The sequence below is a fragment of the Aegilops tauschii genome, chromosome 1, assembly GCF_002575655.3.
Source record: "Aegilops tauschii subsp. strangulata cultivar AL8/78 chromosome 1, Aet v6.0, whole genome shotgun sequence".
Classification (NCBI taxonomy): domain Eukaryota; kingdom Viridiplantae; phylum Streptophyta; class Magnoliopsida; order Poales; family Poaceae; genus Aegilops; species Aegilops tauschii.
In genome coordinates, this window is record NC_053035.3 from 425,076,284 (window position 1) to 425,103,380 (window position 27,097).

A 27,097-nucleotide genomic window follows, 5' to 3' on the forward strand; every position below is an offset into this window, starting at 1 on the left:
GGAAAAGCTTGGGAGAGAATAGTGGGCCAATGAACTTGAAATAATCGTTGTAGAGTAGGAAATGGCTGCACTCTCTGTTACGATTCAACCCCGGAGCAATGGCCCAGGATCGATCCCCTAAAACTAGGCTGCCGACTATCAATGTGCTTGTTAACAATGAAAGTAGCAACCACAAAATCCTCATCGTTGGATTCATCGATGAACATATGAACTTGTTGTAAAATAATTCATTCCAGCTGTCCACCATGGTACCTTATGGGCAAACGTACGAACACCTTGAGGGGAACAACGGAGGCGGGCGGGTCGAGTCGCGGCCAGTGAAGGGAAACACCATCTCCCTGTACATGCAGCAGTCCTGTCGAAGCACGCGCCCTCCAGTGTTGACCGTGGAGCAGTAGAGGCAGAGGCGGTGCCGGCGACCCTGGGTAGGCCACAAACGCCAACAAAAGTCGGCGACGGTGGATGCGGTGGAGGTTGGGCGGTGACAAAGCGGGCAGAACTAGGCGGCGGCGGTGAGGGCTGATGGGTAACGTAGTAATTCAAAAAATTTCCTACGATCACGCAAGATCTATCTAGGAGATGCATAGCAACGAGACGAGAGAGTGTGTCCACGTACCCTCGTAAACCGAAAGTGGAAGCGTTTAGTAACGCGGTTGATGTAGTCGAACGTCTTCACGATCCAACCGATCCAAGTACCGAACGTACGGCACCTCCGTGTTCAGCACACGTTCAGCACGATGATGTCCCTCGAGCTCTTGATCCAGTTGAGGACGAGGGAAAGTTCCGTCAGCACGACGGCGTGGCGACGGTGATGATGAAGTTACCGGCGCAGGGCTTTGCCTAAGCACTACGACGATATGACTGAGGTGTTAAACTGTGGAGGGGGGCACCGCACACGGCTAAGAGATTGTCTGTTGTGCTTTTGGGGTGCCCCCCTTCCCCGTATATAAAGGAGGGGGGAGGAGGCGGCCGGCCTAGGGGGCGCGCCAAAGAGGGGAGTCCAACTAGGACTCCCAATCCTAGTTGGACTCCCTTTCCTTTTCCGGAGAGGGGGAAAGAGGGAAGGAGGGGAGGGGAAGAGGGAAAGGGGGGCCGCGCCCCCTCCCCTTCCTATTCGGACTCCCCTTGGGGGGGCGCCTTCCCCTTGTGGGCTGTCCCCTTTTCTCTCCCATGGCCCATCAGGCTCATGATTTCCCCGGGGGGTTTCCGGTAACCCCTCGGTACTCCGAAAAAATGCCCGAATAACTCAGAACCATTTCGATGTCCGAAATGCAACCTTCCAATATATGAATCTTTACCTCTCGACCATTTCGAGACTCCTCGTCATGTCCGTGATCTCATCCGGGACTCCGAACAAACTTCGGTCATCAAATCACATAACTCATAATACAAATCATCATCGAACGTTAAGCGTGCGGACCCTACGGGTTCGAGAACTATGTAGACATGATCGAGACACATCTCCGGTCAATAACCAATAGCAGAACCTTGATGCTCATATTGGCTTCTACATATTCTACGAAGATCTTTATCGGTCAAACCGCATAACAACGTTATTCCCTTTGTCATTGGTATGTTACTTGCCCGAGATTCGACCGTCGGTATCATCATACCTAGTTCAATCTCGTTACCAGTAAGTCTCTTTACTCGTTCTGTAATGCATCATCCTGCAACTAACTCATTAGCCACATTGCTTGCAAGGCTTATAGTGATGTGCATTACCGAGAGGGCCCAGAGATACCTCTCCGATACACGGAGTGACAAATCCTAATCTTGATCTATGCCAACTCAACAAACACCTTCGGAGACACCCGTAGAGCATCTTTATAATCACCCAGTTACGTTATGACGTTTGATAGCACACAAGGTGTTCCTCCGGTATTCGGGAGTTGCATAATCTCATAGTCAGAGGAACATGTATAAGTCATGAAGAAAGCAATAGCAATAAAACTATACGATCATTATGCTAAGCTAACGGATGGGTCTTGTACATCACATCATTCTCTAATGATGTGATCCCGTTCATCAAATGACAACACATGTCTATGGTTAGGAAACTTAACCATCTTTGATTAACGAGCTAGTCAAGTAGAGGCATACTAGGGACACTCTGTTTTGTCTATGTATTCACACATGTACTAAGTTTCCGGTTAATACAATTCTAGCATGAATAATAAACATTTATCATGATATAAGGAAATATAAATAATAACTTTATTATTGCCTCTAGGGCATATTTCCTTCAGTCTCCCACTTGCACTAGAGTGTATAATCTAGTTCACATTGTCATGTGATTTAACACCAATAGTTCATATCTTTATGTGATTAGTTCACATCTTCATGTGACTAATACCCAAAGGGTTTACTACAGTCAATAATCTAGTTCACATCATTATGTGATTAACACCCAAAGAGTGATCATGTTTTCCTTTGTGAGAGAAGTTTAGTCAATGGGTCTGCCAAATTCAGAGCCTTATGTATTTTGCAAATTTTCTATGTCTACAATGCTCTGCATGGAGCTACTCTAGCTAATTGCTCCCACTTTCAATATGTATCCAGATTGAGACTTTTGGAGTCATCCGGATCAGTGTCAAAGCTTGCATCGACGTAACCCTTTACGACGAACTTTTTGGCACCTCCATAACCGAGAAACATGTCCTTATTCCACTAAGGATAATTTTGACCACTGTCCAGTGATCCACTCCTGGATCACTATTGTACCCTCTTGCCAAACTCATGGTGAGGTACACAATAGGTCTAGTACACAGCATATCATACTTTATAGAACCTATGACTGAGGCATAGGGAATGACTTTCATTCTCTTTCTATTTTCTGCCGTGGTCGGGTTTTGAGTCTTACTCATCTTCACACCTTGCAACACAGGCAAGAACTCCTTCTTTGACTATTCCATTTTGAACTACTTCAAAATCTTGTCAAGGTATATACTCATTGAAAAAATCATGTCAAGCATCTTGATCTATCTCTATAGATCTTGATGCTCAATATGTAAGCAGCTTCACCGAGGTCTTTCTTTGAAAAACTCCTTTCAAACACTCCCTTATGCTTTCCAGAAAATTCTACATTATTTCCGTTCAACAATATGTCATTCACATATACTTATCAGAAAGGCTGTAGTGCTCCCACTCACTTTCTTGTAAATACAGGTTTCACCACAAGTCTGTATAAACCATATGCTTTGATCACACTGTCAAAGCATATATTCCAACTCCGAGATGCTTGCACCAGTCCATAAATGGATCACTAGAGCTTACACACTTTGTTAGCACCTTTAGGATCGACAAAACCTTCTGGTTGCATCATATACAACTCTTCTTTAATAAATCCATTAAGGAATTCAGTTTTGACATCCATTTGCCAGATTTCATAAAATGCGGCAATTGCTAACATGATGCGGACAGACTTAAGCATCGCTACGGTTGAGATAATCTCATCGTAGTCAACACCTTGAACTTGTTGAAAACATTTTGCGACAAGTCGAGCTTTGTAGATAGTAACACTACTATCAGCGTCTGTCTTCCTCTTGAAGATCCATTTAATCTCAATGGCTCGCCGATCATTGGGCAAGTCAATCAAAGTCCATACTTTGTTCTCATGCATGGATCCCATCTCAGATTTCATGGCCTCAAGCCATTTCGCGGAATCTGGGCTCATCATCGCTTCTTCATAGTTCGTAGGTTCGTCATGGTCTAGTAACACGACTTCCAGAAAGGATTACCGTACCACTCTGGTGCGGACTATACTCTGGTTGACCTACGAGGTTCGGTAGTAACTTGATCTGAAGTTTCATGATCATCATCATTAGCTTCCTCACTAATTGGTGTAGGAATCACTGGAACTGATTTCTGTGATGAACTACTTTCCAATTCGGGAGAAGGTACAACTACCTCATCAAGTTCTACTCTACTTTCCTCCCACCCACTTGTTTCGAGAGAAACTCCTTCTCTAGAAAGGATCCATTCTTAGCAACAAAGATCTTGCCTTCGGATCAGTGATAGAAGGTGTACCCAACAGTTTCTTTGGGTATCCTATGAAGACGCACTTCTCCGATTTGGGTTCGAGCTTATCAGGATGAAGCTTTTTCACATAAGCATCGCAACCTCAAACTTTAAGTAACGATAGCTTAGGTTTCTTGCCAAACCATAGTTCATACGGTGTCGTCTCAACGGATTTAGATGGTGCCCTATTTAACGTGAATGCAACTGTCTCTAATGCATAACCCCAAAACGATAGTGGTAAATCGGTAAGAGACATCATAGATCGCACCATATCTAATAAAGTACGGTTACGACGTTCGGACACACCATTACTCTGTGGTGTTCCAGGTGGCATGAGTTGTGAAACTATTCCATATTATTTTTAAATGAAGGCCAAACTTGTAACTCAAATATTTGCTTCCGTGATCAGATCGTAGAAACTTTATTTTCTTGTTACGGTGATTCTCAACTTCACTCTGAATTTCTTTGAACTTTTCAAATGTTTCAGACTTGTGTTTCATTAAGTAGATATACCCATATCTACTTAAATCATCTGTGAAGGTCAGAAAATAACGATACCCCCCGCGAGCCTTAACACTCATCGGACCGCATACATCAGTATGTATTATTTCCAATAAGTCAGTGGCTCGCTCCATTGTTCCGGAGAACGGAGTTTTAGTCATCTTGCCCATGAGGCATGGTTCGCAAGCATCAAGTGATTCATAATAAAGTGATTCCAAAAGCCCATCAACATGGAGTTTCTTCATGCGCTTTACACCAATATGACCTAAACGGAAGTGCCACAAATAAGTTGCACTATCATTATTAACTTTACATCTTTTGGCATCAATATTATGTGTATTACTGTGATCGAGATTCAGTAAACCATTTACATTGGATGTAAGACCACAGAAGGTTTTATTCATGTAAATAGAACAACAATTATTCTCTGACTTAAATGAATAACCGTATCGCAATATACATGATCCAATCATATTTATGCTTAACGCAAACACCAAATACCATTTATTTAGTTGCAATACTAATCCCTAAGGTAGAGGGAGTATGCGATGGTGATCTTATCAACCTTGGAATCATTTCCAACACACATCGTCACCTCGCCCTCAACTAGTCTTTGTTCATTTTGTAACTCCTGTTTCGAGTTACTAATCATAGCAACTGAACCGGTATCAAATACCTAGGGGCTACTATGAACACTAGTAAAGTGCACATCAATAACATGTATATCATATATACTTTTGTTTAGTTTGCCATCCTTCTTATTCGCCAAGTATTTGGGGCAGTTCCGCTTCCAGTGACCATTTCCTTTAGAGTAGAAGCACTCAGTTTCAGGCTTGGGTCTAGCTTTGGGCTTCTTCATGGGAGTGGAAACTTGCTTGCCAGTCTTCTTGAAGTTCCCTTTTCTTTCCCTTGCCCTTTTACTTGAAACTAGTGGTCTTGTCAACCATCAACATTTGATGCTTTTCTTGATTTCTACCTTCGCCGATTTCAGTATCACGAAGAGCTCGGGAATCGTTTTTGTCATCCATTGCATATTATAGTTCATTACGAAGTTCCAGTAACTTGGTGATAGTGACTAGAGAACTCTATCAATCACTATCTTATCTAGAAGATTAACTCCCACTTGATTCAAGCGATAGTAGTTCTCAGACATTCTGAGCACATGCTCACTGGTTGAGCTATTCTCCTCCATCTTGTAGGAAAAATACTTGTCAGAGGTCTCATACCTCTCGACTCGGGCATGAGTCTGAAATACCAATTTCAGCTCTTGGAACATCTTATATGCTCCGTAGCGTTCAAAACGTTTTTGAAGACCTGGTTCTAAGCCGTAAAGCATGCTGTACTAAACTATCAAGTAGTCATCATACCGAGCTTGCCAAACGTTCATAACGTCTGCATCTGCTCCTGCAATAGGTCCTTCACCTAGCGGTGCATCAAGGACATAATTCTTTTGTGCAGCAATGAGGATAGTCCTCAGATCACGGACCCAGTCCGCATCATTGCTACTATCATCTTTCAACTTATTTTTCTTTAGGAACATTGTTGGGGAACGTAGTAATTTCAAAAAAATTCCTACGCACACGCAAGATCATGGTGATGCATAGCAACGAGAGGGGAGAGTGTTGTCCACGTACCCTCGTAGACCTACAGCGGAAGCGTTATCACAACGCGGTTGATGTAGTCGTACGTCTTCACGATCCGACCGATCAAGTACCGAACACACGGCACCTCCGAGTTCTACACACGTTCAGCTCGATGACGTCCCTCGAACTCCGATCCAGCCGAGTGTTGAGGGAGAGTTTCGTCAGCACGACGGCGTGGTGACGATGATGATGTTCCACCGACGCAGGACTTCGCCTAAGCTCCGCAACGGTATTATCGAGGTGTAATATGGTGGAGGGGGGCACCGCACACGGCTAAAATATCGTATATCAAGTTGTGTGTCCTTGGGGTGCCCCCTGCCCCCGTATATAAAGGAGCAAGGGGGAGGCCGCCGGCCTAGCGAGGAGAGGTGCACCAGAAGGGGGAGTCCTACTCCCACCGGGAGTAGGACTCCTCCTTTCCTTGTTGGAATAGGAGAAGGGAAGGGAGAAGGAGAAAGAAGGAAGGGGGCGCCCCCCTTCCCTAGTCCAATTCGGACCAGATCATGGGGAGGGGCGCGGCCACCTTTTGAGGCCTTTCTCTCCTTTCCCGTATGGCCCATTAAGGCCCAATACAAATTCCCGTAACTCTCCGGTACTTCGAAAAATACCCGAATCACTCGGAACCTTTCCAAAGTCCGAATATAGTCGTCCAATATATCGATCTTTACGTCTCGGCCATTTCGAGACTCCTCGTCATGTCCCCAATCTCATCCGGGACTCCAAACTCCTTCGGTACATCAAAACTCAATAAAACTGTCATCGTAACGTTAAGCGTGCGGACCCTTCGGGTTCGAGAACTATGTAGACATGACCGAGACACCTCTCCGGTCAATAACCAATAGCGGGACCTGGATGCCCATATTGGCTCCCACATATTCTACGAAGATCTTTATCGGTCAGACCGCATAACAACATACGTTGTTCCCTTTGTCATCGGTATGTTACTTGCCCGAGATTCGATCGTCGGTATCTCGATACCTAGTTCAATCTCGTTACCGGCAAGTCTCTTTACTCGTTCCGTAATACATCATCCCGCAACTAACTCATTAGTCACAATGCTTGCAAGGCTTATAGTGATGTGCATTACCGAGTGGGCCCAGAGATACCTCTCCGACAATCGGAGTGACAAATCCTAATCTCGAAATACGCCAACCCAACAAGTACCTTTGGAGACACCTGTAGAGCACCTTTATAATCACCCATTTACGTTGTGACGTTTGGTAGCACACAAAGTGTTCCTCCGGTAAACGGGAGTTGCATAATCTCATAGTCATAGGAACATGTATAAGTCATGAAGAAAGCAATAGCAACATACTAAACGATCGGGTGCTAAGCTAACGGAATGGGTCAAGTCAATCACGTCATTCTCCTAATGAGGTGATCCCCTTAATCAAATGACAACTCATGTCTATGGCTAGGAAACATAACCATCTTTGATTAACGAGCTAGTCAAGTAGAGGCATACTAGTGACACTTTGTTTGTCTATGTATTCACACATGTATTATGTTTCCGGTTAATACAATTCTAGCATGAATAATAAACATTTATCATGATATAAGGAAATATATAATACTTTATTATTGCCTCTAGGGCATATTTCCTTCAGTCTCCCACTTGCACTGGAGTCAATAATCTAGTTCACATCGCCATGTGATTTAACATCAATAATTCACATCATCATGTGATTAACACCCATAGTTCACATCTCTATGTGACCAACACCCAAAGGGTTTACTAGAGTCAATAATCTAGTTCACATCGCTATGTGATTAACACCCAAAGAGTACTAAGGTGTGATTATGTTTTGCTTGTGAGATAATTTTAGTCAACGGGTCTGTCACATTCAGATCCGTAAGTATTTTGCAAATTTCTATGTCTACAATGCTCTGCACGGAGCTACTCTAGCTAATTGCTCCCACTTTCAATATGTATCTAGACCGAGACTTAGAGTCACCTAGATTTAGTGTCAAAACTTGCATCGACGTAACCCTTTACGACGAACCTTTTGTCACTTCCATAATCGAGAAACATATCCTTATTCCACTAAGGATAATTTTGACCGCTGTCCAGTGATCTACTCCTAGATAACTATTGTACTCCCTTACCAAAATCAGTGTAGGGCATACAATAGATCTGGTATACAACATGGCATACTTTATAGAACCTATGGCCAAGGCATAGGGAATGACTTTCATTCTCTTTCTATCTTTTGCCGTGGTCTGGCTTTGAGTCTTTACTCAATTTCACACCTTGTAACACAGGCAAGAACTCTTTCTTTGACTGTTCTATTTTGAACTACTTCAAAATCTTGTTAAGGTATGTACTCATTGAAAAACTTATCAAGCGTCTTCATCTATCTCTATAGATCTTGATGCTCAATATGTAAGCAGCTTCACCGAGGTCTTTCTTTGAAAAACTCCTTTCAAACACTCCTTTATGCTTTGCAGAATAATTCTACATTATTTCCGATCAACAATATGTCATCCACATATACTTATCAGAAATGCTGTAGTGCTCCCACTCACTTTCTTGTAAATACAGGCTTCACCGCAAGTCTGTATAAAACTATATCCTTTGATCAACTTATCAAAGCGTATATTCCAACTCTGAGATGCTTGCACCAGTCCATAGATGGATCGCTGGAGCTTGCATATTTTGTTAGCACTTTTAGGATTGACAAAACCTCCTGGTTGCATCATATACAACTCTTCTTTAATAAATCCATTAAGGAATGTAGTTTTGTTTATCCATTTGCCGGATTTCATAAAATGCGGCAATTGCTAATATGATTCAGACAGACTTTAAGCATAGATACGAGTGAGAAACTCTCTCATCGTATTCAACACCTTGAACTTGTCGAAAAACCTTTTGCGACAATTCTAGCTTTGTAGATAGTGACACTACTATCAGCGTCCGTCTTCCTCTTGAAGATCCATTTAATCTCAATGGCTCGCCGATCATTGGGCAAGTCAATCAAAGTCCATACTTTGTTCTCATATATGGATCTTATCTCAGATTCCATGGCCTAAAGCCATTTCGCGGAATTTGGGCTCACCATCGCTTCTTCATAGTTCGTAGGTTCGTCATGTTCTAGTAACATAACGTCCAGAACAGGATTACCGTACCACTCTGGTGCGGATCTTACTCTGGTTGACCTACGAGGTTCAGTAATAACTTGATCTGAAGTTCCATGATCATCATCATTAACTTCCTCACTAATTGGTGTAGGAGTCACAGGAACAGATTTATGTGATGAACTACTTTCCAATAAGGGAGCAGGTACAGTTACCTCATCAAGTTCTACTTTCCTCCCACTCACTTCTTTCGAGAGAAACTCCTTCTCTAGAAAGGATCCATACTTAGCAACGAATGTCTTGCCTTCGGATCTGTGATAGAAGGTGTACCCAACTGTCTCCTTTGGGTATCCTATGAAGACACATTTCTCCGGTTTGGGTTTGAACTTATCAGGATGAAACTTTTTCACATAAGCATCGCAACCCCAAAATTTTAAGAAACGACAACTTTGGTTTCTTGCCAAACCACAGTTCATAAGGCGTCGTCTCAACAGATTTTGATGGTGCCCTATTTAACGTGAATGCAGCTGTCTTTAATGCATAACCCCCAAAACGATTAGTGGTAAATTGGTAAGAGACATCATAGATTGCACTATATCCAATAAAGTACGGTTATGACGTTCGGACACACCATTATGCTGTGGTGTTCCAGGTGGCATAAATTTGTGAAACTATTCCACATTGTTTTAACCGAAGGCCAAACTCGTAACTTAAATACTCTTCTCCATGATCAGATCGTAGAAACTTTATTTTCTTGTTACGATGATTTTCTGCTTCACTCCATAATTATATGAACTTTTCAAATGTTTCAGACTCTTGTTTCATTAAGTAGATATACCCATATCTGCTCAAATCATCTGTGAAGGTCAGAAAATAATGATACCTGCTACGAGCCTCAATATTCATCGGACCACATACATCTGTATGTATGATTTCCAACAAATGTGTTGCTCTCTCCATAGTTCCGGAGAACGGCGTTTTAGTCATCTTGCCCATGAGGCACGGTTCGCAAGCATCAAGTGATTCATAATCAAGTGATTCCAAAATCCCATCAGTATGGAGTTTCTTCATGCGCTTACACCAATATGACCTAAACGGCAGTGCCACAAATAAGTTGCACTATCATTATTAACTTTGCATCTTTTGGCTTCAATATTATGAATATGTGTATCACTACGATCGAGATCCAACAAACCATTTTCGTTGGTGTGTATGACCATCGAAGGTTTTATTCATGTAAACAGAACAACAATTGTTCTCTAATTTAAATGAATAACCGTATTGCAATAAACATGATCAAATCATATTCATGCTCAACGCAAACACCAAATAACACTTATTTAGTTTCAACACTAATCCCGAAAGTACAGGGAGTGTGCGATGATGATCATATCAATCTTGGAACTACTTCCAACACACATCGTCACCTCGCCTTTTACTAGTCTCTGTTTATTCTGCAACTCCCGTTTCGAGTTACTACTCTTAGCAACTGAACCAGTATCAATTACCGAGGGGTTTCTATAAACATTAGTAAAGTACACATCAATAATCTGTATATCAAATATATCTTTGTTCACTTTTACTAGTCTCTGTTTATTCTGCAACTCCCGTTTCGAGTTACTACTCTTAGCAACTGAACCAGTATCAATTACCGAGGGGTTGCTATAAACACTAGTAAAGTACACATCAATAATCTGTATATCAAATATACCTTTGTTCACTTCGCCATCCTTCTTATCCACCAAATAGTTGGGGTAGTTCCGCTTCCAGTGACCAGTCCCTTTGCAGTAGAAGCACTTAGTCTCAGGCTTAGGACCAGACTTAGGCTTCTTCACTTGAGCAGCAACTTGCTTGCCGTTCTTCTTGAAGTTCCCCTTCTTCCCTTTGCCCTTTTCTTGAAACTAGTGGTCTCATCAACCATCAACACTTGATGTTTTTCTTGATTTCTACCTTCGTCGATTTCAGCATCACGAAGAGCTCGGGAATTACTTTCGTCATCCCTTGCATACTATAGTTCATCACGAAGTTCTACTAACTTGGTGATGGTGACTAGAGAATTCTGTCAATCACTATTTTATCTGGAAGATTAACTCCCACTTGATTCAAGCGATTGTAGTACCCAGACAATCTGAGCACATGCTCACTAGTTGAGCGATTCTCCTCCATCTTTTAGCTATAGAACTTGTTGGAGACTTCATATCTCTCAACTCAGGTATTTGCTTGAAATATTAACTTCAACTCCTGGAACATCTTATATGGTCCATGACGTTCAAAACATCTTTGAAGTCCCGATTCTCAGCCATTAAGCATGATGCACTAAACTATCAAGTAGTCATCATATTGAGCTAGCCAAACGTTCATAACGTCTGCATCTGCTCCTGCAATAGGTCTGTCACCTAGCGGTGCATCAAGGACATAATTTTTCTGTGCAGCAATGAGGATAATCCTCAGATCACGGATCCAATCCACATCTTTGCGACTAACATCTTTCAACATAATTTTTATCTAGGAACACATCAAAAATAAACACAGGGAAGCAACAACGCGAGCTATTGATCTACAACATAATTTGCAAAATACTATCAGGACTAAGTTCATGATAAATTCAAGTTCAATTAATCATATTACTTAAGAACTCCCACTTAGATAGACATCCCTCTAATCATCTAAGTGATTACGTGATCCAAAGCAACTAAACCATGTCCGATTAACACGTGAGATGGAGTAGTTTCAATGGTGAACATCACTATGTTGATCATATCTACTATATGATTCACGCTCGACCTTTCGGTCTCTGTGTTCCGAGGCCATATCTGTATATGCTAGGCTCGTCAAGTTTAACCTGAGTATTCCGCGTGTGCAACTGTTTTGCACCCGTTGTATTTGAACGTACAGCCTATCACACCCGATTAACACGTGGTGTCTCAGCACGAAGAACTTTCGCAATGGTGCATACTCAGGGAGAACACTTTTATCTTGAAATTTTAGTGAGAGATCATCTTATAATGCTACCGTCAATCAAAGCAAGATAAGATGCATAAAGGATTAACATCACATGCAATCAATATAAGTGATATGATATGGCCATCATCATCTTGTGCTTGTGATTTCCATCTCCGAAGCACCGTGCTTGTGATCTTCATCTCCGAAGCACCGTCATGATCACCATCGTTACCGGCGCACCGTGTTCGTGATCTCCATCTCCGAAGCACCGTGTTCGTGATCTCCATCTCCGAAGCACCGTCATGATCACCATCGTTACCGGCGCGACACCTTGATCTCCATCGTAGTATCGTTGTCGTCTCGCCAACTAATTGCTTTTACGACTGTCGCTACCGCTTAGTGATAGAGTAAAACTATTACATGGTGATTGCATCTCATACAATAAAGCGACAACCATATGGCTCCTGTTAGTTGCCGATAACTCGGTTACAAAACATGATCATCTCATACAACAAATTATATCACATCATGTCTTGACCATATCACATCACAACATGCCCTGCAAAAACAAGTTAGACGTCCTCTACTTTGTTGTTGCAAGTTTTACGTGGCTGCTACGGGCTTAGCAAGAACCGCTCTTACCTACGCATCAAAACCACAATGATAGTTTGTCAAGTTGGTGCTGTTTTAACCTTCGCAAGGACCGGGCGTAGCCACACTCGGTTCAACTAAAGTTGGAGAAACTGACACCGGCTAGTCACCTGTGTGCATAGCACGGCGGTAAAACCAGTCTCGCGTAAGCGTACGCGTAATGTCGGTCCGGCCGCTTCATCTCACAATACCGCTGAAGCAAAGTATGACATGCTGGTAAGCAGTATGACTTATATCACCCACAACTCACTTGTGTTCTACTCGTGCATAGCATCAACGCATAAAACAAGGCTCGGATGCCACTGTTGGGGAACGTAGTAATTTCAAAAAAATTCCTACGCACACGCAAGATCATGGTGATGCATAGCAACGAGAGGGGAGAGTGTTGTCCACGTACCCTCGTAGACCTACAGCGGAAGCGTTATCACAACGCGGTTGATGTAGTCGTACGTCTTCACGATCCGACCGATCAAGTACCGAACACACGGCACCTCCGAGTTCTACACACGTTCAGCTCGATGACGTCCCTCGAACTCCGATCCAGCCGAGTGTTGAGGGAGAGTTTCGTCAGCACGACGGCGTGGTGACGATGATGATGTTCCACCGACGCAGGACTTCGCCTAAGCTCCGCAACGGTATTATCGAGGTGTAATATGGTGGAGGGGGGCACCGCACACGGCTAAAATATCGTATATCAAGTTGTGTGTCCTTGGGGTGCCCCCCTGCCCCCGTATATAAAGGAGCAAGGGGGAGGCCGCCGGCCTAGCGAGGAGAGGTGCACCAGAAGGGGGAGTCCTACTCCCACCGGGAGTAGGACTCCTCCTTTCCTTGTTGGAATAGGAGAAGGGAAGGGAGAAGGAGAAAGAAGGAAGGGGGCGCCCCCCTTCCCTAGTCCAATTCGGACCAGATCATGGGGAGGGGCGCGGCCACCTTTTGAGGCCTTTCTCTCCTTTCCCGTATGGCCCATTAAGGCCCAATACAAATTCCCGTAACTCTCCGGTACTTCGAAAAATACCCGAATCACTCGGAACCTTTCCAAAGTCCGAATATAGTCGTCCAATATATCGATCTTTACGTCTCGGCCATTTCGAGACTCCTCGTCATGTCCCCAATCTCATCCGGGACTCCAAACTCCTTCGGTACATCAAAACTCAATAAAACTGTCATCGTAACGTTAAGCGTGCGGACCCTTCGGGTTCGAGAACTATGTAGACATGACCGAGACACCTCTCCGGTCAATAACCAATAGCGGGACCTGGATGCCCATATTGGCTCCCACATATTCTACGAAGATCTTTATCGGTCAGACCGCATAACAACATACGTTGTTCCCTTTGTCATCGGTATGTTACTTGCCCGAGATTCGATCGTCGGTATCTCGATACCTAGTTCAATCTCGTTACCGGCAAGTCTCTTTACTCGTTCCGTAATACATCATCCCGCAACTAACTCATTAGTCACAATGCTTGCAAGGCTTATAGTGATGTGCATTACCGAGTGGGCCCAGAGATACCTCTCCGACAATCGGAGTGACAAATCCTAATCTCGAAATACGCCAACCCAACAAGTACCTTTGGAGACACCTGTAGAGCACCTTTATAATCACCCATTTACGTTGTGACGTTTGGTAGCACACAAAGTGTTCCTCCGGTAAACGGGAGTTGCATAATCTCATAGTCATAGGAACATGTATAAGTCATGAAGAAAGCAATAGCAACATACTAAACGATCGGGTGCTAAGCTAACGGAATGGGTCAAGTCAATCACGTCATTCTCCTAATGAGGTGATCCCCTTAATCAAATGACAACTCATGTCTATGGCTAGGAAACATAACCATCTTTGATTAACGAGCTAGTCAAGTAGAGGCATACTAGTGACACTCTGTTTGTCTATGTATTCACACATGTATTATGTTTCCGGTTAATACAATTCTAGCATGAATAATAAACATTTATCATGATATAAGGAAATATATAATACTTTATTATTGCCTCTAGGGCATATTTCCTTCAGTCTCCCACTTGCACTGGAGTCAATAATCTAGTTCACATCGCCATGTGATTTAACATCAATAATTCACATCATCATGTGATTAACACCCATAGTTCACATCTCTATGTGACCAACACCCAAAGGGTTTACTAGAGTCAATAATCTAGTTCACATCGCTATGTTACTTGCCCGAGATTCGATCGTCGGTATCATCATACCTAGTTCAATCTCGTTACCGGAAATTCTCTTTACTCGTTTCATAATGCATCATCCTGCAACTAACTCATTAGCCACATTGCTTGCAAGGCTTATAGTGATGTGCATTACCGAGAGGGCCCAGAGATACCTCTCCGATACACGGAGTGACAAATCCTAATCTTGATCTATGCCAACCCAACAAACACCTTCGGAGACACCCGTAGAGCATCTTTATAATCACCCAGTTACGTTATGACGTTTGATAGCACACAAGGTGTTCCTCCGGTATTCGGGAGTTGCATAATCTCATAGTCAGAGGAACATGTATAAGTCATGAAGAAAGCAATAGCAATAAAACTATACGATCATTATGCTAAGCTAACGGATGGGTCTTGTCCATCACATCATTCTTTAATGATGTGATCCCGTTCATGAAATGACAACACATGTCTATGGTTAGGAAACTTAACCATCTTTGATTAAAGAGCTAGTCAAGTAGAGGCATACTAGGGACACTCTGTTTTGTCTATGTATTCACACATGTACTAAGTTTCTGGTTAATACAATTCTAGCATGAATTATAAACCTTTATCATGATATAAGGAAATATAAATAACAACTTTATTATTGCCTCTAGGGCATATTTCCTTCAAGGGCGTCGAGGCCAGGATGCATGGCGTTGTGCCACAGACTGGCGGGCCAGGGGAAGGACATGGGAGACGCTACGAGCATCCGCACAGACGCAAACCCGACCCAAATTTAGGCCAAAATGAGTCCAAACAGAAAAGAAAACGGACATCCATCTATGTGCGTTGGTCGCGTTTTCTGTCCGTTTGGACTCAAACGGATGCGGGCAGACAGATGGGTCATGCGCGTTTGAGTTGGCCTAAGATTATTCGGGAAAAAAGTGTGTAACTTTTTTTCTTTGAGAATCAAATGTGTGTAAAGTTGGTGAGATATGCATGGCTCGTAACTACTCCAGGTCAGCACCCAGTCCAGTGGGTTAAGCAAAGAAACGCATGAAAGGCAAGTTCGTCATTCGTGTATATCCATCCATCCATCCACCTCCCAACCACACAGCCCCGGGCTTCCCGGCAGCACATATCCCTTCACTTTGCGCTTTTGTTGCAACGCACTCTAGCCACACACACACACACACACACACACACAAGTGTCACTAAAGAGCGAGCACCTTCTCGCCGTTCTCAAATTCAACGACAGCATATGTGCATGCAAGCATATAAAACTACTTGCACTAGCGGCCCCCAAGTAGGCCAGTACTGACAAACCATATTTCGAATTTGAATGAAAATAGTACACAAACTTATTGAAAATATTAGGCTTATGGGGATCCAAGAGGTCGGTTTCTCTCTCTCTCCAGCTACCGTCCACACCGAGCTCCTATGCCCAGCGCATGTGCGTGGTCTCGCGCGGTGCGCCGTGTTCGGGGGGCAGGGATGAGCTAGGCTTGTACCTCCACGAGTCGCATGAAGCAACGGGGAGGTGACAGTGGGGCGGCAAGGCGCCGCACGCACGGCCACGGCCGCTCGCATATTCCGTCTGTCAGCGGGTAGTGACAAATGGGCACATGGACCTGCTCTCCTCCCCTCCCCCTGTGTGCCAATAGAACCAGTACACTACTATTTTTTTAAATTTTTTATTGTTTGGATTTTGAATTTTGAATCGAGCCTGGCATCGTGCCACCCTCTTGAGATTCCCCAGACCTGGCCAGCTTGATCGACCAGCAGAGTAAATGGATTATCATTAGCAGAGAATACTTATATCGCAAAGATCTGCAGAATATCCATCCACTGGTGATAATTATTAATCGCAGCCTCCCTCCCTCCCTGCTTTCAATCAATCAAAAAGGGAAAAAAAAGAGAGATAGTCACAGGGGTTCATCTCATCACCACTCGAACTGCAAGTGGCAACCCATGCATGTCGACCACCAATATTGTAATCTTCTTCGACATCTCTCTTAATTCGATGGCTAGATTAGGTGGATTAGAGTACTGATCGCATCCACTAAACTAAAGCTGGTGGCCATGTGCTCCATCCAGCTTACCAAGTCCAGTCAGTGGGTGGCATGCCATGCCATGCCTTCACATGGGAGGAGCAAACCGGCCGGCCTTCCAATCAAGAGCATGGCTAATAATATAGTCAGCTGATGGCTATAAGAAATCGCCATGTCAAAGAGAGATAGACTCTTGAATATTGGCTATTGCATTAGTACTTTCTTTCATTTTCTCTCTATCTCTTTCTTCACATTTATTGCATTTATCTAAGAATGCGCATATAGCTAGACTCTTGAATGAGAGCCCACTCCTCTTACTTTTTCACATCTCTTTCCTTCACATAGGCAAAAATGCCATGTAAGCGGGCTATAAGCCCACTATTGTACTTGTACTTGCTCTAAGCACGGCATCGGCATTGACCATCACTGGTTCCCAAGGACTATTCATTCATTCATGCACAGAGGCCGGCCGGTAGTTGTGCGCGCGACGCATGAACCAACATGTGAAGTGCGTAATTAGCCGCATTAACTACCCAATTTACTCGAGCTGCAAGTACAGTTCAATGGGCTCTGCAAGGACACGAGGAAACATGTATGCGGGGAGGATCCTATGCAACTCTCCTCTCCTGGAGCAGGATATTATGTGATCTCCATGACCCCATCACCGTGGCACTGTCTACTGTAAATGCAGGAGATATTTCATTCCACTATAAATATCGTAAGGCGTTGGAGATATTTTATATCCAAGGAAAAATGAAACAGAGACAGAAATACAGCTGCTGTATGTAATGGCTTCCACGAGGCCGCGACGCGAGGGCGACCTCTCTGTGTGTGGGCTTCGTGCTCCAGCTTTGGTGACAGCTACGGTGAAACGTCCTTCTTTGTGCAGCTGCCACGTAGTTTTCCTTCTCTGTTTTTCGTCTCTTTTATTCTCGATAAAGTCTGTCCTTTTCTGCTGACGGCGCACGAGAAAAATATAGCAGGAAAAAAACCACAGCAGCAGCAACGCAGAAATATCTATCGCTCATTGTTTTGAGTGAAATATCTTTTTTTTTTTGAATTTTGAGTGAAATGAAAACATCTATCGCTCATGACCGGGCCAGTCTCACTCCTGGCTTCCCGGCCTCAAAGTAAAGCCCAGAACCAGATGGGTTATCCCGATGTTTTCCGCGGCGCAGGCCTCCGTGCGTCAGGCCCAACCACCGAACAGCCGGTCCGGCCGCCCTCCATGGACTCGTCGGCGACGCGGCCCCGCCGGCAGAAGACCGCGGCGCAGCTTCCCGTCCGCTCCCCGCTCGCCGCCCGACTAGTGGCAGGCACCGCCAGGTATTTGTCCTGTCCACGTCGCTAGTTGACGGCTCCGCTACGTACGCACTCTCCCTCCCGGCGCGGCGTCGTGTGTCCGGTGGCAAACCATGGCCGTGCCCGTGCGCGGCCGCTCGCCGGCGCCGCCGTGTCTGTACTTATTCCTCGCTGCTTCACGGGCTGGGCAGGTGCGCTCAGATTTCTCCCGCCGTGCTGCACTGTACTGCACTGCGCTGCACTGTACTGTACTGACGGTGCTGGTATATATGGGTTTGGCATCAGGAGAAAGCAGTACTAGCTGCGGTGCCAACTTAACTGGCGTGCAAAGTGGAAACCAGGCATTGCCTGGGGTAGTTCCTGAGCATTGCTTGTCATAGTCCATTGCTGTGGACTGCAATACGGCCGCCGATTTACTCGGATGGCGCGGTTAGTTTCTGTTCTGAACACACTCTTGACGACACATCTGAAGAGGCATCTAGAAAGGCTAATATTCGGGACTATTTATCGTTGCATATCCGCTGTTTATATATTGTTAACAATGTATCGCAATTACCATTGTTTGTTTTTTTGCAATTAAAGAAATAAATTAAACATTGTTTGGTATATTGTGACTGTAGTGGTTCATACATCATTTCATCTAATTCTTACCAATTCAGATGTGCAGCCGTTTGACACTAGTTCTATCTTTTAGTCTTCTTCATGCAACTAAAAGAATTAAAGTAAATGTCGCTGATCACAATTTAGTGAGTTTGCCATCAATCACTGGCTCAGTTTTCGCACCAGCCAGAATATCTTGCTGCTGAAAATTTGGTTATGCCTAATCGAAGAACTCAAGTCAATCTCATTCAAGAACGTCATATGCTGTTACATCCTTCCTATATGTGCTGTACATTACAAACAGAGATATCATACAAGGCCTGCAGTGCCTCCATCTGCACCCCTACAAACTTTGCTGGCTTGATTCACCATCTGTTCGTCTCACAAGCCATTTTAGCTATCCTCTACTTGTTTTTCCTCAAACTTTTCTTTGACCTCTTCAGGTTCGCCTAGGCTAATTCCTCTGTCGAAATTGGGAACTGTTATAGGTAGAGGCTCAATGTCATCTGGAGGGTCATAGTTTGGATCAGCAAGAAATGTAAGGGCCGTCACCACATCACTGATTAGTGGACGACTGCTTGCTTCTTCTTGTAGGCACATTGATGAAATTGCAAGTGCCTGGTATAGACCTTTTAAGGGGTACTTGCTGTCAAGTTTTGGATCAGCCATCTTGGTGAACTTCTTCTTATCCTTGAAGAGTGGCGCTGCCTGCAGATATAGCAGCATCTTAATGCCAAACCGTATGGGCAATCTGTATATCTCAAGTATGAGCTGTTTTACTTGGTTATTACTCCTTCCGTCCCAAAATATAAAGTTAGTACAAAGTTGAGTCACTTATTTTGGGACAGAGGGACTACAATCCAATATGACTACCAAGTGAAAATTTCAAGGCTATAGTATTTCTTGGTCAAGTAGATGTAAGTCTTACCCAGTGGACAAGAATTTGCTCGCGAGTTGGTTTCGTGGTGTCGATTGCTCGCCTCCCAGTGATGAGCTCCAAGAAAACTACACCAAAGCAATATATGTCTGACATCTTTGTTAACTTGCCACTCATGGCGTACTCGGGAGCGCAGTATCCGTACGTGCCCATCACCCTTGTGGTGACATGAGTTTTGTCGCCGACTGGGCCAAGCTTTGCAAGGCCAAAATCTGCCAACTTTGCACTGAAGTTCCCGTCCAAGAGAATATTTGATGCCTTGAGATCACGGTATACCACCGGTGGATTGGCTACCTCATGCAAGTACTCGAGGCCTCTGGCAGCATCAACTGCAATCTTCATCCGTGTATGCCAGGACAGCGGCTGGGATTTTGGAGTGAGATCTGCAGAATTCAAGTACCAAATCAGCGTCGTTACAAATGTGCGATCATAATTTCAGATCTTTCAGTTCTGCGGAATATGTTCGAGAACCACAACATTATTATTCTGTATTACCTAGGAGATGATCTTGTAAAGAACCGAGTGGCATATACTCATACACTAGAATCTTTTGTTCACATTCGGTGCAGTACCCGAGCAAGGTGACAAGGTTTGGGTGATGAAGGAGGCTAAGCATCAGCACCTCGACAAGGAACTCACGATTTCCTTGCAACCCATCCTTGTCCAGCTGCTTAACCGCTATGACCTACGTATGCACATAATTTACATCAGAAACGTGTTGCTGCTGTATGTAGCATAGCATCTTGAGGTGCCAACTTAATGAAACATAGAACAGGAAGCTGGGAGAAGGAATGCTTATTACTTCCATGGTCTCTGGAATGTATCCTTTGTACACCCTTCCAAAGCCACCTTCTCCAAGGAGATTCTCCTGGCTGAAAGAATTGGTCGCGTCTGACAGTTGACTGTGCGTAAACACTCTGCTAGGAATGTTGTGGTTGCCGATCCGTAGTATTTCCCCTGCCGCAGCCCTGGCCTTGGGACTATCTGCATTTTAAGATTTCTTCTCAATCAGAAATGCTTACTTAATCGCCCAAACATGAATTACTAATCCAGGATTACAAATTTCAGGGTGAAAGTAGGTCCAAGAAGAGGGCAATGCACAGACAACTTTCCTGAACATCAGTAACTTGTTGTTGCAATGTATTTGAACTGAAAATTCTTACCACCAGATTTCCTATGTAAGTACCTAAATGCTCGTCACATATCTGTGTTGGGCAAATATTCATTGATAAATTTGATATTGACATGCATTGCTGAATTTAGTTTCTCTGCAAAGATGGATAATAAGATGATGGAGGGCATTACTTGGGAGTGAAATCTCTTTCACAAGGGTTGCCAACTGTTTGTTCTTGGCCTTCTTGTTTCTCCAAATCTTGTTCTTGAACCACCTTTTCTTGTCCGGCTCAGAGCTCGATGCCCCGTTCTTCCTCTTCTTCTTTGTCTCTGATGTCGATGGCTCCTCCGCTTCATGTGACGTCCAGCCACAGAAACCGCGCCCCCACTTCCTCTTTGTTTTCTTTGTCTCTGATGTCGATGCCTCTTGCCCAGCCTCCCTCTTCTTCTTTGTCTCTGATGTCAATGGCTCCTTCGCTTCATGTGACGTCCAGCCACAGAAACTGCGCCTCCACTTCCTCTTTGTTTTCTTTGTCTCTGATGTCGATGTCTCTTTCCCAGCCTCCCTCTTCTTCCTGCCGCACAGGCCACTGATCCATGAACAGCAGCAAGCACAGCTACCACGAACCCACGAGCAGCAGCACCCGAGGCGTATGCTGCTGCATTTCACGGTGCGAAGACCATGAACCCACGAGCAGCAGCACCCGAGGCGTATGCTGCTGCATTTCACGGTGCGAATACCACGAATCCACGAGCAGCAGCACCCCATCGAATTGCTGGATCGACGCGAGAGTGGGCGAGCACTCTCGTGCCGATCATTACGATCACCGGATAAGAATTTTCACCGGCGGTAAGAAGGAGCGGCCGGAGGCACAGGTGAGCGCACAATTGTTCTCTCGTATCCCTAATCTGCACCCGAAGAATGTGGCGGTTTCCCTTTCCCTTGGAGGCTTGCTTGGATGATGATAGGTCTCAAACCAAGAAGCCATTTTTGGTCTGTTCTTTTTTCCTTCTAACTGTTGTTAGTTTTAGCCAGGGATATTGCCACACCCTCTTTTTTCGCATGCAAAATATAGGAGTCTGTTCGCATTCAGTGGCTGACAATGAGCTGAGACATGCAGCACATACTATATAGCACCAGTTTTGTTCTTTTTTTATCCAGAAAAGCTTTTCATTTTGCATTATTACTGGGCTTTACTCTAGTTACATGAAAAACTGTGAACACACGTCACATTTATTGTATAGCTAAAGTGCATGCATGCCTAAGCACCATGCGAGCTGCGGAGAGTTCTATCACTGGCTGGCCGACAATGCGTCGCCGCCCTCCAGCCGGCACATTGCCGGCAGCTGTGCCGCGAGCTGCTGCGCCTTTGCCACCTTTAGGCTGGCCGCCTGGTGCTCCACGCTAACATGGTATGAGCTGTAGTAGCCTTGTTGCCCTTGTCCTGATTGCTGCCCTTGTCCTGTCTGTTGCAGAGAAGTTGGGTAGTACCCTTGTTGCCCTTGTCCTGGTTGCAGCCATTGTCCTAGTTGTTGCCCTTGTCCTGACTGTTGCGGAGAAGTTGGGTAGTACCCTTGTTGCCCTTGTCCTGGTTGCAGCCATTGTCCTGGCCGTTGCCCTTGTCCTGACAGCTGCGGAGAAGTTGGGTAGTACTCATGTTGCCCTTGTCCCGATTGTTGCCATTGTCCTGGTTGCTGCCCTTGTCCTGGTTGTTGCAGAGAAGTTGGGTAGTACCCTTGTTGCCCTTGTCCTAGCTGCAACGGAGAAGTTAGGTAGTACCCTGGTTGCCCTTGTCCTGGTTGTTGCCATTGTCCTGGCTGTTGCCCTTGTCCTGACTCCTGCGGAGAAGTTGGGTAGTACCATGGCTGCCCTTGTCCCGGTTGCTGCCCTTGTCCTGGCTGCTGACCTTGTTGCCCTTGTCCTGGCTGCTGACCTTGTTGCCCTTGTGCTGGTTGCTGCCCTTGTTGCCCTTGTCCTGGCTGCTGACCTTGTTGCCCTTGTCCTAGCTGCTGACCTTGTTGCCCTTGTGCTGGCTGCTGCTCTTGTTGCACTTGTGCTGGTTGCTGCCCTTGTTGCCCTTGTGCTAGTTGCTGCCCTTGTTGCCCTTGTGCTGGTTGTTGCAATTGTCCTGGTTGCTGCCCTTGTCCTGGCTGTTGCGGAGAAGTTGGGTCGTACCCTGGTTGCCCTTGTCCTGGCTGCAACGGAGAAGTTGGGTAGTATCCTGGTTGCCCTTGTCCTGGTTGTTGCCATTGTCCTGGCTGTTGCCCTTGTCCTGATTGCTGCGGAGAAGTTGGGTAGTACCCTGGCTGCCCTTGCCCCGGTTGCTGACCTTGTTGCCCTTGTCCTGGCTGCTGACCTTGTTGCCCTTGCCCTGGCTGTTGACCTTGTCCTGGTTGCTGTCCTTTTTGCCCTTGTGCTGATTGTTGCAATTGTCCTGGCTGCTGCCCTTGTCCTGACTGCTGCGGAGAAGTTAGGTAGTACCCTGGTTGCCCTTGTCCTGACTGCTGCGGAGAAGTTGGGTAGTACCCTGGCTGCCCTTGTCCCGGTTGCTGCCCTTGTCCTGGCTGCTGAGCTTGTTGCCCTTGTCCTACCTGCTGACCTTGTTGCCCTTGTCCTGGTTGCTGCGATTGTGTTGGCTGCTGCGAAGAAGTTGGGTAGTACCCTGGTTGCCCTTGTCCTGACTGCTGCGGAGAAGTTGGGTAGTACCCTGGTTGCCCTTGTCCCGGTTGCTGCCCTTGTCCTGGCTGCTGGCCTTGTTGCCCTTGTCCTGGCTGCTGACCTTGTTGCCCTTGTCCTGGTTGCTGCCCTTGTGCTGGTTGTTGCAATTGTCCTGGCTGCTGCCCTTGTCCTGGTTGCTGCGGAGAAGTTGGGTAGTACCCTGATTGCCCTTGTCCTAGCTGCTGCAGAGAAGTTGGGTAGTACCCTGGTTGCCCTTGTCCCGACTGTTGCAGAGAAGTTGGGTAGTACCCTTGTTGTCCTTGTCCGAGCTGCTGACCTTGTTGCCCTTGTCCTGGTTGTTGCCCTTGTCCTGGCTGTTGACCTTGTTGTCCTTGTCCTGGTTGTTGCCCTTGTCCTGGCTGTTGACCTTGTTGCCCTTGTCCTGGTTGCTGCCCTTGTTGCCCTTGTGCTGGTTGTTGCAATTGTCCTGGCTGCAGCTGCGAAGAAGTTGGGTAGTACCCTGGTTGCCCTTGTCCTGGCTGCTGACCTTGTTGTCCTTGTCCTGGTTGCTGCCCTTGTGCTGGTTGTTGCAATTGTCCTGGCTGCTGTGGAGAAGTTGGGTAGTACCCTGGTTGCCCTTGTTCCGGTTGTTGCCATTGTCCTGGCTGTTGCGGAGAAGTTGGATAGTACCCTTGTTGTCCTTGTCCTGATTGTTGCCCTTGTCCTGGCTGCTGACCTTGTCCTGGCCGTTGCGGAGAAGCTTGGCCTGGATAGTATGAAACCTGCTGCGGAGAAGTTACACTTGGGTAATACCTTTTTAGTAGTGCAGGTATTCCCCAAAATATACGTTGTTGGAGTTGCTGCGGTGGCGTGGTCTCGCCGGGGTAGAAAGATCCGCCCTTGGGCGGCACCACGATTTGCTGCTCGTATTGTCCCGCGACCGGGCTGACGACGACGGGGTGGCACTCGGGGCTAATGTCTCGGAGCTGCTGGTCCATGACCTGCTGGCATGCCTTGAGCTCGCGCTCCTGGAGCTCCTGGAGCTCGCGCTCACACTGTAGTTGCTCAGAGGCCTCACCTTCAGCGACGGTGAGAGCCACGAGGGCAACGACTACCGCCACAAAGAGGACTAACCGCTTAGCCATCTCGGTGGACTATCAGTGAATTGATCTCTAGTTTGTGGTGCTCGGTGTTGTGGGTGATGATAAGATTGTGAAGGTTGGCTAGGCTTTTATAGGGACGAGGTGAAGGTTCAGGACCATGGCTGCGTGCACGGTGAGGTTTGTTTAGCCTAAGAAGAAAGCGCGAGAAGAACAAAATCGGTTGGAAAAGCGCAGTTTGCCAACACAAAAGAAGCTGGATAAGCAAGGAGCAATTGGAGCTTTGCAAAACAGATTTTTGGACAGTCTGCTAAAGCCACGTAATCGGCGTAATCCTAGTTCTGATGTATTGTTTGCAGAAGTGTGGATGTTTGTATACTGGTCTGTTCTTTTTTATCTAAGAAAAGTGATTATCCTTCTTGGGGTTTGGCAGAATATGTGTCTGTTAGCCATTGCTTTTGCAAATCTACGGCCACTCAAAGCTTCTAAGCATGTCGAGTAGTGGAAGGTAGCCTGCATGGAACAAGTAAATTGATAACTCCTAAAGCCCATTTCAGGTTTTGTTGCTTGTCATGTAGTTGGATTTCCAGCAACACGAATCCATGCTATGACTCACAATATCTATCCAGTGACTCACAACATCTATCTATGCTATGACCTGCCATACAAAAAAGTTGGTAGAATTTTGGACTTATGGAAACACCTTTTCATGACAAATGAACTAGCCAAACCATGTCTAAAATTAATATAGGATCTTCAGAGAAAATCCGCGTCAAATAGTTTGGTTTACACAGAATAGAAAATTTGTTTACTTCCCAAATGAGTTCAACTAATGCAGATTTAATTGTCCATTATATCCTCCTCCTATGTTTAACCTCTTATCTTCTTCTATGATCTCCAAGTGTTTCTTCCCCGCCCATGCCTCTCTGCATGTCCATTGTCTTTCCCTGGCCTCCGTAGACGATGCACTTCTTCTCTCCTTGGCCTTATCGCTTGCTCACGCCATCACTAATATTCCCTTGTAACTACATGTACGCCACAAGTTGTTGCCGGAATGTTTTATATATTTGAATGAGATTTGGTTGTATGAGAACTAAAACTAAAAACATTCCGGCAACAACCTACCTCGGCATGGCTAACTTCCCGATGAGATTTGGTTAGCTATATTATATTTGGATATGAGAACTGAAACTAAAAACACATATGATTTATTGTGTTTGATTATTGTATATTTGTGAAATATTTATCAAATATAATTAGCCAAGTAAAAAGGAAATTATGTTGCATATTTGCATGCTGAGCTACGAAAGTGCCTTTCTACACCCACGAGCAAATGCTTTTGGTGTGAACAATAAAATAAAAAAATAGAACTTATTTAAAAGAATCTGATTTTTTTGTGACATTAACAAATGTTTGTCGTGCACGCAAAAATCCAGCGCGAAATCACATTGGTGGAAGTCGTGCAAAAAAAAAATCGAAACTCCAAAATGCTTTTGTAAGTAACATTTTCGAAGCATCGATTTTGTTTCTTTACCACGCCTTCCACCAATGTGATTTTGTGTTGAAATTTTGCATGCACAACAAACATTTGTGGAAGTATGAAACAAATAAATTTCAGATTTTTTGAACTTTTTTTTGATTTTACTGTTCACACCCGGAGCATTTGCCCCTGGGTGTAGAGAGCTTTCTTCTATGCATGGTTGCATATTGAGGTGGGCATTTTCTTAAGTGACATGCTTGCATGTCGAGAGAAATATGTTAGTGGAGGCTAGTTATTTAAACTAGAGGGGTTGGGCGCGCTTTGCTGTGTCGTTGGTGTTGTTGGGGTAAAAAAAAACTACTCCATCTGTTTCAAAATATAAGGTGTATTAGTTTTCTGAAAAGTTAAACCTTTTAAAGTTGATCAAATTTGTAGAGAAATATACAAATATCCATAATATCAAGTCGATATCATTGGATTAAGCATGAAACGAATTTTCATATTGTTTTCTCTCGACATCCAACACCTCAAGTTCTTGCTCCTTTGTTTTCAGGAGATGTCGGGGCTTACAATAAACTTCGCAAAGAGCGAGGTAATGGTGCTTGGCTACTCCACGGAGGAGGCGAACAGTATAGCTAACCGCCTTAATTGTCGCTTGGGATCCTTCCCGACGACCTACCTCGGCATGCCAATTAGTGATGCCCGCCTTTAGGAAAAAGACCTATGCCCTACGACCGCCAAGCTCCAATTCCGGGTAGAACCGTGGCAAGGGCGGTGGCTCTCCAAGACAGCTCGGGTGGTTCTCATGAACTCATCCCTTATTAGCCTTCTCATGTATATTATGAGATTCTATAGTCTTCATGAATCCCTC

General features: G+C 45.0%; 2 protein-coding genes and 1 long non-coding RNA gene across 3 annotated transcripts; 1 reads left to right on the forward strand and 2 right to left on the reverse strand.

The window, feature by feature from the left end:
* The first annotated feature begins 18,113 nt into the window (after positions 1 to 18,113).
* Positions 18,114 to 21,141, forward strand: LOC141023386 (uncharacterized). Its single transcript, XR_012184615.1, has 2 exons — positions 18,114 to 18,361; positions 20,943 to 21,141. It is a non-coding gene; the product is annotated as an uncharacterized lncRNA (long non-coding RNA).
* Positions 19,185 to 21,972, reverse strand: LOC109747958 (probable serine/threonine-protein kinase PBL7). The gene is made up of 5 exons (XM_040388852.2): positions 21,180 to 21,972; positions 20,677 to 20,858; positions 20,370 to 20,559; positions 19,866 to 20,257; positions 19,185 to 19,645 (listed from the first exon to the last, which is right to left on the reverse strand). The coding sequence occupies exons 1-5, from the start codon at positions 21,754 to 21,756 to the stop codon at positions 19,331 to 19,333; spliced, it is 1,656 nt and encodes a 551-aa protein (XP_040244786.1). The 5' UTR covers positions 21,757 to 21,972; the 3' UTR covers positions 19,185 to 19,330.
* A 140-nt stretch (positions 21,973 to 22,112) lies between these two features.
* On the reverse strand, positions 22,113 to 24,855 carry LOC109747870 (glutenin, high molecular weight subunit DX5). The gene has a single exon (XM_020306917.4). It carries the CDS (start codon positions 24,789 to 24,791, stop codon positions 22,281 to 22,283), a length of 2,511 nt encoding a protein of 836 aa, XP_020162506.3. The 5' UTR covers positions 24,792 to 24,855; the 3' UTR covers positions 22,113 to 22,280.
* Between the last annotated feature and the right edge of the window lie 2,242 nt (positions 24,856 to 27,097).

Excerpts from the sequence above, each read along its gene's own strand:
- LOC109747958 (XM_040388852.2), bottom strand. The coding sequence starts at position 21,756 with ATGGGGTGCTGCTGCTCGTGGATTCGTGGTATTCGCACCGTGAAATGC. Across the intron at positions 20,859-21,179 it reads GAAAGAGATTTCACTCCCAA|ATAGTCCCAAGGCCAGGGCT; the intron begins GTAATGCCCTCC and ends CTTAAAATGCAG. Across the intron at positions 20,560-20,676 it reads ACATTCCAGAGACCATGGAA|GTCATAGCGGTTAAGCAGCT; the intron begins GTAATAAGCATT and ends GTGCATACGTAG.
- LOC109747870 (XM_020306917.4), bottom strand. The coding sequence starts at position 24,791 with ATGGCTAAGCGGTTAGTCCTCTTTGTGGCGGTAGTCGTTGCCCTCGTG.